Source organism: Seriola dumerili, unplaced genomic scaffold (assembly GCF_002260705.1).
Source record: "Seriola dumerili isolate Sdu_G_001 unplaced genomic scaffold, Sdu_1.0 BDQW01000723.1, whole genome shotgun sequence".
Classification (NCBI taxonomy): Eukaryota; Metazoa; Chordata; class Actinopteri; order Carangiformes; family Carangidae; genus Seriola; species Seriola dumerili.
In genome coordinates this window covers 431036-445212 of record NW_019174978.1, presented here as the reverse complement: position 1 = coordinate 445212, position 14177 = coordinate 431036, and the positions used below count along the sequence as shown (strand labels likewise).

Here is a 14177-nt window from a genome sequence, read left to right as displayed (position 1 = left end):
AGCCTAATGGACTGCTCCCTCCCTGTGCCCTCAGCGTGGCAAGGCTGGCTGCCTTCAGTTAAAACACTTCCTCCGAGTGTTTATAAAAGCACTCAGCCTGGATTTTATGGCCTCTAATATACAACGATTATCTTCAGCCTTCAGCCTGAGTTATCATAAAAAAAAAAAAACCCTCTTTCATATACAATCTTGTTATCTCTGGGTGTAAAGGACAATTCAAATTAGCAGCAGTGACTTATACCTCTGTGTTAACAGTTGGTGACATGGTGTCTCATTAATCAGATTGGGTTTTAATAATGAGTTGATGTAGTGATTTGTTACGCTGGGAGATAAACTCATAGCTCAGCGCGATGGAGAAAGAGAGGGAGGTGGAAGAGGAGCTGAAGGGAGGGTTAAGAGGGCACATTTTCCCAACATCAGTACACACACGCACACACCCATTAAGGAGGATTTATGGAAGGCTGAGAGCGGCTGTAGATAAAATCATTTGTTTGTTTGACCTCTTGTTCAACAGCAGAGGAAGGGTGTTGTTTGTGTGCGGACACCTATAATTCAGAATCCACGCTGTGAGATAGAGGACAGGCTCTTTCTCGAGGGTTTTTAAAGGAACATTGGAGTATTTTTCCAGCTCTTCCTCTGCCAATGATGTGTTTTAGTTTTCCTCCGGGGGGGTGTGTCGTTAGCTGAGCACATCTTTCATGTGGAGCGGGCGGTCCAGCTCCAGCAGGAGGGCAGCGATGCTCCCTTCATGGGGTCCAAGCTGAAACCGTTGTCCACGAGCAGATGTGACTCTCTCACCCTGGGTGTTTGTTTTTCTCTATCTGTCCATGTGTGCGTGTGTGTGCATGTGTGCGTGTGTGTGTGTGTGTGTTTGTGTGTTTATGTGTGTGCGTGCAGGTCAAGTGGTGACAGCAGGGATAGCAGAGATACTGAATGGCTACTCTTTGAAGGCAATCCTGAGAAAGGTTCCAGGAGAGAAACAAACTAGAGCGGCTGAAGACACACATGATGACAGTTACCTTGGTAACATGCATTTACAAACACACATGCAAACACACACATAAACTCATGCACCGTAATTTAAATAATGACCATAACTAAATAATAAAGATGATGTAACACGTACAGTGAACACAGACTGAGTTAATTTCACCGTCATGTGCAACTGATTCCTCTCTAGGTTACTCTGTGGCAGTGGGAGAGTTTACAGGAGACTCTGAACAAGGTGAGAAAACCAACAATTCATTACAACTAACCACATGCAGCACCAAAGGAATCCCTCACTAACAACATCAGCAGCCACCCTGCATCGCCGCCGCTCTCTCTCTTCACTCCAAGGCCGGATGCTGGGCACACTGTGAAGGGTGTGATAGGGTGAGCGATAGGGCGTGGACAGCTGGGTGACAATGTCTGGGTCTGGACTCAGAAGTAGTAATGGAAACTGTCTCTGTGTGTCTGGGTCACGACCCCGAGGGGACAGGACTTCAGAAACCACTGATAAAGGGATTTCCTGATCTCCATTTTAACTGATTAGAATGATTAGTGGCAGACTCCACAAACCTCTTCAGGTCTAGAGCGGGTCCAGAATTTCTTCTGGACTTGAAATATTAGGTGGAAAGAGAGACGCGGGTACAGCATTGTTTTATTAAAAATGTGCAGATGGGAAAAAAAAGCCTTTGAGTTCATCTTTGTTGACACTTTTTCAGGCATGTGCTTTTAGGGTCAAAAGAAATTCATAAAAGTTAAGATTACTAGAAAATCATTTTTCTCTGTTCTACTGAGATACACACCCGTGCAGCAAACTTCAGGTGCTGCTGAAGTTCATTCCCACGCCATCAGTTTGTCAGAGCGCGAAATGAAACACAAGTATTTTCAAGGAAAAGCACAGAAAACAAAATCAACCACAGTCCTGCCGCATCTATTTTGCTTCTACTTCACACCCAGTGTCATCGCGCACTTATTTCTGCTGCTCAGTCATAAGCACGACACCCTCCTTCCACTCGTGCCACTTCAGCTTCCCATTCATAATTTCCTGTCTATCAGAGCCTCTTTGCTAATCACCATTTAGTGGGATCTTTACGGGACAATGTTGCGTTTACATACCCCCATACCAACCTCGCGAAAGGCCCCGAACCCCCTCCGGCACAACACATGTCAAGGAGTCTTAAAGTGAGCCTTAAGAGGTTACACATGCCTGTTGATGTGTTGTGTTGTGTTGTGGTACGGAACTTGTTGCGGTCTTGTTCCCCAATCCCTCTTCAGACTGGAGAACTGGTCGTAACTGGGACCTCTGAGTGAAGATGGAGCTGGGAATTACTGGTTTATAGGCTCGTGGTTGAGCCTGTTGGCTCGAGCTGGAGGGCAGGAAGGGGGGTCTGTCTTCTCTCTCTGGGTGGGACCCTCAGATCGTCCCTATAAGTCTGCAGCACCGCACTCATCAATCAATACACAAGCAGAGCCTGAGCACTCAATGACTCAGTGTGTTCTAGGCAACACTCAGCTGTTCTGACAGGGTGGGCTGGGTAGGGGGTTTAAGTGTTTAGGCCTTTGTCAAACCTCTGTTGCGCCCCTTTCTTTTTCTGTAAGTCTTTCTCACACACTGTTTTTATGTTTCCCAGAGCTAATAGCCGGAGTCCCGAGAGGAGCACAGAACTTTGGATATGTGAGTATTTGATGGATTTGACAAAAGGCACACAGGACAGATTTTGGTGCCAGAAAACTTTGGTGGGTCATTCAGCAACAACAGCATTGCTACAAATTAAAACATAACAAATACACATGAACCCTTACAATGCACAATCAGCAGATCTCAAACCTGTGGGAAAGTTTGGACCATTACGATCGTCGTCAAAACACAGAAAGAGGGAATTTCTTTTGAAAGGATACTGCTCATGCCTCCGATAGAGTTGCAGAGACTCTGAGAATCTATGGCAAGAAACACTGAAGCTGTTCTGGAGGCTGAGGATGGCTGAATATCTTGTTAGGACACTTTATGTTGGTCTTTCTGTATGCTGTCTGTTGTATAGACGTGAACCTGGTGTCTTGTCAAGGTGTAAATGTCTACATACGGTGCGGCAGGAGGCGGGAGGTATTGGGGAGGCCTTTATGTGCAGACACACATGTACACAATAAAGCTTCTCAGATTCATCTGTTGTCAATCTTTCCCACGATGACAGCCTGTGCAGTTCAGAACACATAAATATATGTATCTACATAGCTTCAACAGATACTGTATGTGCTTCTATGCATATACTGCAGTGTGCCTTGAGTTATCTTATGGGAACATGTCCCCAGGGCTGACTGTGTCAGTCCTCCCTAATGACACACAGCTTCCGCTGCATGTGGAGGCGGGTGACCCCACCTAACCCCACTAACCCTTCTCCACACACTCACGACCTCTAACCCTGACCTGCAGTGCAACCGCAGGACTCACCGCACTGTGCACACGCACATTGCAACAGTGTGTGTTTTATGTCTGGACATTGTAGGTGGTGCAAGAACGCTCCTTCCTGTACATACAGTGCACTGTTAGTGTCATGGAGAGCTCACAGTAGGAGGGGTGTTATGAGGATTGCAGGTAGGCCGTGTTATAGGGCCTGGCACTGAAGCAGCTGATCAGGTTTCCTCTGTGACCAATCTGACAACACAGAGCGCAGGGAAGTTGACATCCAAGCCTGTGATTCAATATTTGTGTTTACACATCCTCATCTGTCTGTGTTCGTAAGTCTATCCCCGTTTAGTATGTCTTTGAGATATCTGTGATTGGGTCAATGTGTATCCTTCCGCATGTGTGTGTGCGTGTGTGCATGTGTGCGTACGTACGTGTCGCCCCCCGGCTGTCTCCATGTGGTTGTTATTTTAGGTCTTATGAAGGAATTCTCAGCCTTCCCCCTTTCCCCACGACCGGGGTTAGGATGGGGGGAAGGAGAGAAAGATGAGGGGAAAATGGTAAAGGCACAAAAAGGATGGTGGTGGGGGAGGGTGAGGAAAAGAAAGGGGTTTCAGTAGAATAAAAGCTTCTTTTTTTTTTTCTTTTTTTTTTATGCGGTTACTTTTCCCTGCATTCTTCATGCGCCTGTTTGTCAGACTGCTTGGCCATGTCTCCTCCATGTGGGCTACAAGGACAAAGCCGGGTGCTTGTGTCCTTCTTGTGTCTGACAGTGTGTCTCCTTGATTTAGGTGGCAATGATCAACTCCACCAATCTGACCTTCATCCAGAACTTCACAGGGGAACAGGTGGGAGCATCTACGTGCAACACATCACAGTCACAGTCATAATAAAGAGGCTTCGTATAAATAACTGTACCATGGGCGCTAACTGATATGGATTTTCTTATATTTTTAACTATTCAATTTGAATGGGGATGGATGACAGCATTGGGTTTATGGTTGTAAATTCTCATCTTGCTTCCTGGTCTGTCGATCAGATGGCCTCCTATTATGGCTACTCGGTGGCTGTCACTGACCTGAATGGCGATGGGTAAGTAAAAAACCAGCTCGTCTCTCTCGACACATATACTCCTGCTCGTCCTGTCGCCGAGCATCAAAACTACACCTCGTTTTCCCCAGGATGGACGATGTGCTGGTCGGAGCCCCCCTCTACATGGAGAGAGAGATGGAGAGCAAACCCAGGGAGGTGGGGAGGGTTTACTTGTACCTGCAGATGGCCCCGCTCACGTTCTCCAAACCCGTCGCCCTCACTGGCACATACACCTTCGGACGCTTCGGCACGGCTATAGCACCCATGGGAGACGTCAACCAGGATGGATACAATGGTATGCTGAGGATGAATGGGAGAAGAAAGAAAAGAAAAGATATAAAGGAAATTGAGCCTGAGGAAATTAATCTGAGAAACAAAAAGTATGTAAGATGAGAGAGATGAGAAAGATATGGAGATGTGTCTTTTCCCTTGTACTTGTCTGCCCTCATGGAGCTGATGTTTTCAGGTAAACACGGTGGCAGACAAATCTTTTTCGGGGTTTCCTGCGCCTCTTGGACTGTTTTGTCTCCGACTGAGGAAATCCTATCAGATACAGCTGCTTGAGAAACCTTAAAGCTCTTCAGCCAATCAGGAAGTGTGGCGATGAAAAGTTGTCTGAGTGAACTTGTTTCCTCCTGTGATGATCGGGGGTTAAGGCCATGTGTGTGTAAGTGTGTGTGTTGGGGTTATTTTTAACTCGCCAGATGTGCCCCGAGATAAAATCATCTGGGAGTTTCTGTCCTGCTGCCCGGAGTTCATTCCTCTTCGATGTGTTTGTTTTATCCTCAAATTGATTGGACAAAGACACACACACACATACACACACACACATACACATACATACACACACAAACCGTGCAGCCTGCAGCCCAAATGCTCCATGAAGCTCAGGCCTGTGGACTGTATCCTTAAAAATGAATGAATTGATGCACATCTGGTCCACTGATTTATGTTTTACTTATTCATGGACAGCATGTGTTAATGTGTGTCCTGCCCCTTTAAACCCTTTAACCATCAGATCAATAACCATTGGATCAATACTGAAGCTTTCTCTGGCCAGAAACATAAATCAGTCAGGATGTGACAGTCTCTGAGGGGGGGTGATGTGGCCTGAGAGGAGATGGAGCCTCTCTGCCAGCTGCCGTGACGTGCAGAGAGAAGACTTGTTGAGAGTTAATCTAATGAGTCCACGTCCATGTCTGTGCATGATTTCATTAATCTGCATTACATTGTAGAGGCACCACGGAAACATTGGGAACAGGGTTTTCAGCAGCTTCTTCCTGCTAATGTCAAACTTATGTCTTCAAGTATACCTGTGTCCTCATGTGTGTCTATGCATAATCACTGACAGATCCCTTTTCCTCTCTGTGACGATATGGAGCCTTTTCATCCTCCCAGAGCAGAGACATCATCACTCAGGTTCCAAAATTCTTCGTAAAAGCAGAACTATACCCATTTCCTCTCATTTTCACGGCTCTTCTTGAGTCTCAGCTGTTGAAACTTTTACAATTTAGCTAACCTCATTTGGCGTGTGGCTCTCTTTGTTTTTAATTTTTATCAAGCAACACTGTTTTTCTGTCAGCATCGCTCGCAGAGTGTCGGCCTGTTTCTGTCTGTGAATAACAATCTCCTATAGCTTTGGTCGCGGTGATCACAGTGGGTGTTCGACAGACTGTTTTGTTGTGGATGTCTGCTTTCTGTTCAATGCTTGTGAGTGACTTTCACATTATTCAAAGTGAAGGCTTTTATATTTTTTAAGTAAGATGTTTTTTTTTGTTTTTTTTTCTACACAGCTCTTCAGTCATGTATACATACCCACGCACAGACATACAGACTCGCAGACACAGATGCGCACACACAGGCTCATATATACACTTGCATACACACATGGTTGCATTTATCCTCTCTACCCCACAATCTACTTCATGTGGAACTAGTTGTTTAGACTGAGAGAGAGGGGGTCCGGAGACAAACAGGATGTCTAGAGGTGTTTGGACAGTTACAGTAGTGAGGGATGCTTTAACGCAGGACAATGCAATGCGTGGACCATAAGAAGTTGATGAATGAATACTCAAATCTGCATTTGTAGTTATGAGAGCTGCTCCATCCAATGTGGATTTGGAACTATTTCAGCCCCAAATGTGATAATCTCTTAGCCCACTTTCTAACCTTGTGCCATTATAGACTGAGATTTAACAAAATCTTGCCCAACACAAAGTAACCAAGAATTAGAGCAATGACCTAAACAGTGCCCAGACAGAATAAAAAAGAAAGAGGAGAGGAAAGATAAAAAAGACGAGTATAATAAATGGAAATGAAAGAAAAGAGGTTAATGGCCCGCTGATATGGTCCCACAGTGCAGGTAAAGGAAGGTCAAGCTCTTTTCCTTCTACCTGTATGTGTTCCTCTTGCTTCTGTCTCAGAGGGACCTTAACCCTGCTGATGTCTAAAACATGCGTGTGTGTGTGTGTGTGTGTGTCATCCCTTAGACGTGGCAGTGGGCTGTCCGTTCGGAGGCGAGGAGCGTGGGGGCAGAGTATTGATCTTTAACGGTAACAGAGACGTATCCACGCAAGGCCTGATGCTGAGCCAAGAGCTGAGAGCAGCCCGGTCCCCCAGCAGCGGCTTGCCTGGGTTTGGGTTCACTGTAAGAGGAGGCCAAGACGTGGACCACAATCAGTATCCTGGTAAATACCCACACTCAACAAGTTAGTCCCTCTCTACTCGACTCCCTGTGTTATAATCAAAATTCTTTCTCAGAGTTGCATTCCTTCGCTTCTCCACTTTCTTTCCAGCTCCTCTCATTACAGCCTCCCTCCTATTCATTCTTGACCTCCGCATTTCATCGTTCCCCACATGCACTCCTCCGCCACCATCCCCTTGTTCTCCCGTATTGCTTTCCTCCTCTTGTCTGGAAAAGTCATCAGTAAGCAGAAGGGGGTATAGGGATGAGTGCCAATGAGCTGCTGCCGCATCCATTCTTTGGGGGATTTTCAATACTCAAGAATGAGAGAAAACATGAGATTGAAAGAAAAAAGTATAATAATACATTATCCGCATGTTCAGTCTGTCAGACGGTCAAGCCGCGGCCCGTATCCTTAAAAGTGGAAGTAGACAAAGCATCATTCAATCAAATTACATGCAAAAACTGCTGACTTTATGTGCCACCTACTTACTTTACCCGACACCTCCACCTTCTGACTTTACAAAACTTATTAGAAACTTCACTACAATCATAAGAGACCTGAAAAGGAGTGAGTTTTTTTTAAATGAGTGGGAAGCTGTTTATATACATGAGTTTTTAGTTCTGAAAAAAAGGGTCATTTGAAACAAAGCAGATCTGTAAAACCACTGTTTTACTACCTTATTTTCTCCCTAATTTGGAGCCACTCTGTTCTCAACATTACTCTGGGTTTGTGCCTCCACAGATTAGGCTGAAAAGGAGAATTTGTTTAGTTTTACCTTTTTTCTTTTTCTTTTTTTTGCCTCCACTCCCTTTACTCCTTTTCCTTTTCCTTTTCATTTCACTATAATAACAGATTTCTTCATTGCACAAACAGGATATCAGGCGAAATACACACACATGAGCACACACAAGTTCACATGTGCGGCTTGTGATCAGTTTCACTGGCAGCCAGAGAGTGTGTGTTGAGCGTGTGCCAGGCTCCAGGTCAGAGCTAGACCCTGTGCAGGCCCGCTGCAAATCAGAGATCCTGAATTAAAAACGCTGTACAGTAAATACACACAGGGGTTACAGGTTGAAACTTAGGCTGGTGGAGGCCCTTTGGGAGGAAGAAGTAAAGTAGAAACTCATGGGTGGCAAAGCTTTCAGCCAACACACACTCACATACACACACACACACACACCGTATAAACACACTCACACAAATGTGCAGTGCTTGTGTCGTCTGTCATTAGAGAGCCGGACGACGGAAGTGAGACACACACACACACACACACACATGGTGTGTCGTTAGCAAGGTAGTAAAGTCACACTGTTCAAAGGAGCCAGCGATGTTTGATCAGCATTATGAGAGGACTGCACAGGCGTCTGGGAGGCCTGCTAGAGCCGCTTTATGCTCCCATCAACGTTAAATGTCATTAGTCCACTGCTGGAACACTGAGATAGGGAAGGATGATCATTAGGCTCCGCTTTTAGCTTTTATGCACTTTTTCTCCAAAGATTATATCATACATTTGTCCTGTCATTCAGCAGCTTACACTCGGAAACTAAATTAAAGTCAGAGGTCACAAAAGATGAGAAGCGAGGCAGTACCGGAACAAAAATGACGTCCACACTAAGAATTCAGCTGAATTAAGTTAAATTAAACAAGCATCTTTTGTTGCGAGCATGACACAAAAGCACTGCTGGCTCAGTGCTTTTACTGATGCAGTGGAAGGGGGCTCAGATTGCCTTTGGCTGCATTTTAGGTTCAGCCAAGGGGTCAAAGGTCAAGAACTAACAATGTTTTACCTGTCAATCAAACCAGCTTGCCGCGAGAGTTACAGACACAGAGACGTGTCAGGGTCAGTGATTTGGATACATGTTGTGCGAGGGGTCATTAGTTTGCTCATTTGGTTGGTAAGTAGGTGTAAATGTATTGCTGGGCTCCATATCTATATGGGACTCTCTTTATTTTCAGCTCATTCTGGATGTACTTTGTCTTAAAATCAAAAAAGAAAAAGAAGAACAAAGTGTATTGTTCCCTCATCACTAGATTTATACACCCCAAGTGCACCCTTAAACAAAACCTTCCATATTAAGCAATCCTAAGTAAACCTCCTATCCCCCTGTCTCTGTCTCTGCAGTGGGAGAAATATACTTTTCATCACAAAAATGGAGTTTGGGTGAGGTATTGAAAATATGTATAATAGCTGGCAAGTTATTGAATATCCCCAAAATCCCACACATCCCGCATCCAAGAATTAAGAAATTTTCTCTCCCGAAATCACCTCCTTTTCCACTGAGTGCCATTGACCTTTGGCATTTCATCATTAAAACCTGTTCCCTGCAGCCAAACAGGCAGTCAGGGCAGGCAGCCAGTGACAGCTTGACAGTCTGTCTAAACTCTGGATGGAGGTTGTGTTTTCACAGCCCAGGACAGACACCATCAGCTAAAGCGGCTTAGTTACCGAGACTATACCGGCACCTAGACCAGTGAGTGAGTAGAGTGTGCGCGCTGGTTTCTCAGCCCATTTGTGTGTGGGTAAGGTTGAGTGTGTCTCTGTGCACACACACTCTAACCTCAAATCAACAGTGGCAGGCAAGCTTTCCTGTGTGTAAGGAAATGGGATTGACATGGAAAGGAAAGTGGGCCGTTATTTGATTTAGCCCTCGGTGCAGCCATGCACACACTCGCACTCTCACACACGTTTAACCCCAAAGGTGCCCTATCCTCAAATCAGTCTCGTGTCATGCGGTGGTTTTGAGAGCAAGCACGAGAGTCAGGATAAGGAGCACAGACAACCACTGTATCGAACACACATATACATACATGTGGCAGGAGTGGAGTTAGATTTCCAGGTTACACAACTCCAACAACGTGATGAACAGAGGAATTTGGCCTGGGAGTGAGGTGGTCCCTCTCTGTCTCTCTCTCCCTCTGCTGAAAATACACCTTGCCTCTGATGGCTTTTACAGATTGCGGTTTAAAGGCCAAGTGCATGATCCTCTGCCCTCCTTTTTCTTCCTATCATTTCCCAATCTCCTCCCCCTCTTGCGCTCCTTTCCCCCCTTTACCGTACCTCTCCAGCTGCCCCACAAAACCCACATCTTGGGGTCCTTTCTCGTCACGGGCTTTTCGATACAGTACGTACACACAGAGCCACACACACTCACACAGCGACATAGCACACCCCTGGGGAAGAGGGACCAGGGTCTAAATGTTTAATGTTGTGGTTTCAGGGGGGACTCGGTGACTGCGGCCAAAGGCAGAAACAGATGTGCCCCTCTCAGATTCAATTAGTCCCTTTCCTCTTAAATACGCAGGAGAGGGAAGTCACAGCAAATGACAAGCAAAGTCCAAAAGCGTCCACTTAAACCAGCTTAGCCCATAGCAGGTTACCACAGCACCTCCCTCTTATAGTTGATTCTAGTGCTAAAATAATCAGTTGATTAAACAATGAATTCCCTGGCTTCTGCTTCTCGTAGATGAGTATTCGCTGTTTTTCAGTTTTATGTGATTGTGAACAAAATAAATTTTGGATTCTGGGGCATTGTAATGGCAATTTTCACTATGTTCTATCATGTCAAAGGTCAAACGATTAATCATGTGTGCAACAGAATAATTGATAATGAAAATAATCATTAGCTGCAGCCCCAGTTGCCTCTCAGTGAGCAGCCTGAGGTTATTCTGTCTTTCTCAGGTTCGCCCAGCTTAGTTTTTGCTCCATTTGGCAGTGGCGGCTTTTATCCATTAAGTCCCTCTCCTCAGTTTCACATTGTTTTAATCAGCACTTGTATGTGTGCATGGATGTCTCTGTGTCAGTGTGTGTGTGGGTGGATTTCATTGGTATGTGTCCCCTGACCACAGCCATTAAATGCCGGCTCTATTTTAAGAGCCGAGAGCCAATTAAAAGTGTGTGTTCATCACAAAAGCCATGAAAACAAATAAAAATCACATATAGAGGAGATCTGTTGCTGCTTACAATTAGGAGGCGGCTGTTGCTACGCAGGCTCTTGGGAATTGTTGTTTAGTGAAATGTGATTGGAGCAACGTGAAATTTCTAATGGCACTGGAATGCAGCATGGGGTCCCTGTCGCGCAGCACACACACTTATGAACCCACATACGCGCATACACATTAACGCATTTTCTGTTTATGAATTTAGTCTGAACCAGGTCATGTGTGAAAGGGAAAGAAAGGAAAAGCATGGTGATATCAGGATGTCAACGCTATACGTGTGTTAACGTGCCTGCGTGCATGTGTGTGCGTGTGTGTGTGTGTGTGTGTGTGTGTGTGTGAGTGTATTAAATGTGAGAAGTCTGTGTTTGATGAAGATTGCTGGAGACCTTGAAATCAGTCCCATCTGTGGCATTCTTTGAAGCTCTCTGTTTCCCGTCTCTCCCCTCACTCTCTCTCCTCTCCCCCTCTCTCTCTCTTGCTCTCTCTCTCTCCCTCCCTCCCTCCCTCTCCTTCCCTCTGTCTCCCTCTCTCTTCACAGATCTGATTGTGGGGGCGTTTGGCGCAGGCGAGGTCTCGGTGTACAGGTAAGAATGAACAAGGTGTTCTGTCTCTTTTTGAAATGCTTCTCAAAGTAGAGACTTGTTTTCCTGAAATTCAAAGAGACTTTGTAGATCTGTCTTATGTCTGTGCATTGTGTGTGTGTGTGTGTGTGTGTGTGTGTGTGTGTGTGTGTGTGTAGGTCTCGAGCTGTAGTGTCTGTGGAAGCTGCAATGACCCTGACTCCCAGAATCCTGAACCCTGATGACCGACAGTGTCACCTGCCTCAGACAGACATCATGGTTACCTGGTAAGAAGAGCAACCTGAGACCGTCTCTTACCCCAAATCCATACTACATATTGATAATATGTATGTACCAGACATTTACATTGGATAACTTTTATATGTAAACCTCTCTTTCGACTGGTTCCTCCTTATCCGTGTGTGTGCAAACCAAATGAACCCGGTCTGGCGCTTTAAACAACGTACAGAACTGATTACTGTCAGCAAATTTAAGTCCGTTTTAAAGTATGTTTTGGTAAATGCTTCTAAATTTGTTTTGACAATATTGTTTCTTATTTTAGATTTGAGGTTTGGAAACTGCCTCTTTATGTCTCTTAACTGGATATTGTCTATACTCTTCGGTAGCATGTCATTGTCGTAGCTTGTTCATATTGTTTGCATTTATTGTTTTATACAATGTTTAATGCTGCCCTCTTAGCCGGGTCATTTCACCAAGTTATAAATATATATATTCAACTTTACAGTATCATGTTTTTCTAGTTAGTGCACAAGAAATGAATGTTCTTCATCATACAAGATGATGAATGCTGATTTTCGAACAACACTCTCAATTAAATGAGCAAAATGTTTTCACAATAACTTTATACTAAAATGTTTTCTCAAGATCTTCACCACAGTCCACAATTTGTTGTAATTTTTTCCAGCTGTGTGTTGCACTGCCACTTCCATTTGCATTGCATTGTGGGACAATAGCATCCATCAATTCCACGCTCAAAATCAAGCTTATACTCACGCATATACTTAATTTAGTCACTTCTCCAGTGTTAACACTCCAGACACTCAAGTATAATTTATTTCTACTTCGGAATTTGGAAACAGACTGTGTGTGTGTGTGTGTGTGTGTGTGTGCGTGCGTGCGTGCGTGCGTGCGTGCGTGCGTATGTGCGTGCGTATGTGTGTGCGTGTGTGTGTGTGTGTGCATGCGCGCGTGTGTGCAGGTGAATTAAACCTAAATGGATCAAAGTCTTAAACAAACATGAGACTAATGAGCCCCACTGCTGCACTGAAACCCAGATCTGTAACAGGAATCTTACAGCTTATACTGTATCATAAATCAATATGCAGTATAAAGTATAGACTTTCACGAATCACACACACTGACAGATGTGACAAATATTTCACCCCCGTGCTCTAGACGTCTGCCATCAGCCAAGCTCTATTTGTCTGTGAGTCTAATGCAGCGGTCCCCAAACTTTTTTCAGTGGGGGCCACATCAACTTTCCTTTCTGAGATGGGGGGCCGAGGTTAGTCTATAACAGGAAATGATATGGGCCAGGGTGACAACCAGTATTATTGTGGAGATTACAATGATAATTTGTTGTAGCTGCCCTTCGTTTGGCTTTGGCACCACCTGTTGATTTGCAAAAAAAAGTAATAAAGAGAGAGATCCAGAAATCAGGTAGAACATGTTGCCTATAAAAAAGAGCATTACTATAATGACATTTTTTAATATCTATTGCTATTGAAATCGTATAGGCTTACCATATCAGTGTGAGCTGTGGGCTTGCTTCTGACTGGTGAGGAGATCGATGTCAGGTTCCATTCCAGTTACGCCAGTCTCAGAGACTGATGTAGGTGTTGATTCTGTGAGACTTGATCTCGTCGGTTTTTTTTTCACATGTGTGAAAGGTTTGCTCACAGATATATGTGCTCCAAAAACTGTGGACATCTTTGTTGCGTGCTTTCTTATGTTGGGGTAGGTCTCATTTGGGAGGGCAGCATAGTACTTGATCAGACTGTTGGGCTGAATACGTCTTTCAGCACATCACAGGTCTGCAACTAGCCAGCTCAAATTGAAAGAGAAGGCAGGGTGTGTTAATGTCGGCAGCAAAAGGGTTCTGGAATGTGCCGGATTTCTTTAACGTGGACGTGGAAGCTCACGGAACCGCAACACCGAATCCGCCTCATGTTTCTAGTGCGTTTGCACTTCTCGGTTGGGAAGCGGGACCGCCGGTTTCTCAGCTGAGAGGCTTCGAGTGCAGGGAGGTGGGTGAAGTCTTGTTTTTGACTGATTCCAATAGCAGCGCTAGTTTAAGCTCAATACTTTGATGTGGGATACATGTCAGATTATTTTTTCCCTTGCCTTGGAGCTGCAAGATTGAGGCCGTTTAAAATTCTGACACATCTTAATATAAAGGCAAGGTCCCATTTCCATTCTGTTCGATCAGCTCTGGACAGTTTTCCCTTTGTCAGGAGAAAAGCATTGATTCGGTAGCAGGTCGTAAAAGAC

General features: G+C 44.9%; 1 protein-coding gene across 1 annotated transcript in view; it reads left to right on the top strand.

Moving 5' to 3' along the window:
- itga8 (integrin subunit alpha 8) overlaps window positions 1-14177 on the top strand; it is a 39365-nt gene that overhangs the window by 7121 nt on the left and 18067 nt on the right. Inside the window, exons 7-15 of the mRNA XM_022765654.1 lie at window positions 898-1023; window positions 1181-1225; window positions 2619-2662; window positions 4180-4236; window positions 4428-4480; window positions 4570-4775; window positions 6970-7167; window positions 11645-11690; window positions 11846-11953. Of these exons, the coding sequence (XP_022621375.1) occupies window positions 898-1023; window positions 1181-1225; window positions 2619-2662; window positions 4180-4236; window positions 4428-4480; window positions 4570-4775; window positions 6970-7167; window positions 11645-11690; window positions 11846-11953 (883 nt within the window). The remainder of the gene's footprint in view (window positions 1-897; window positions 1024-1180; window positions 1226-2618; window positions 2663-4179; window positions 4237-4427; window positions 4481-4569; window positions 4776-6969; window positions 7168-11644; window positions 11691-11845; window positions 11954-14177) is intronic.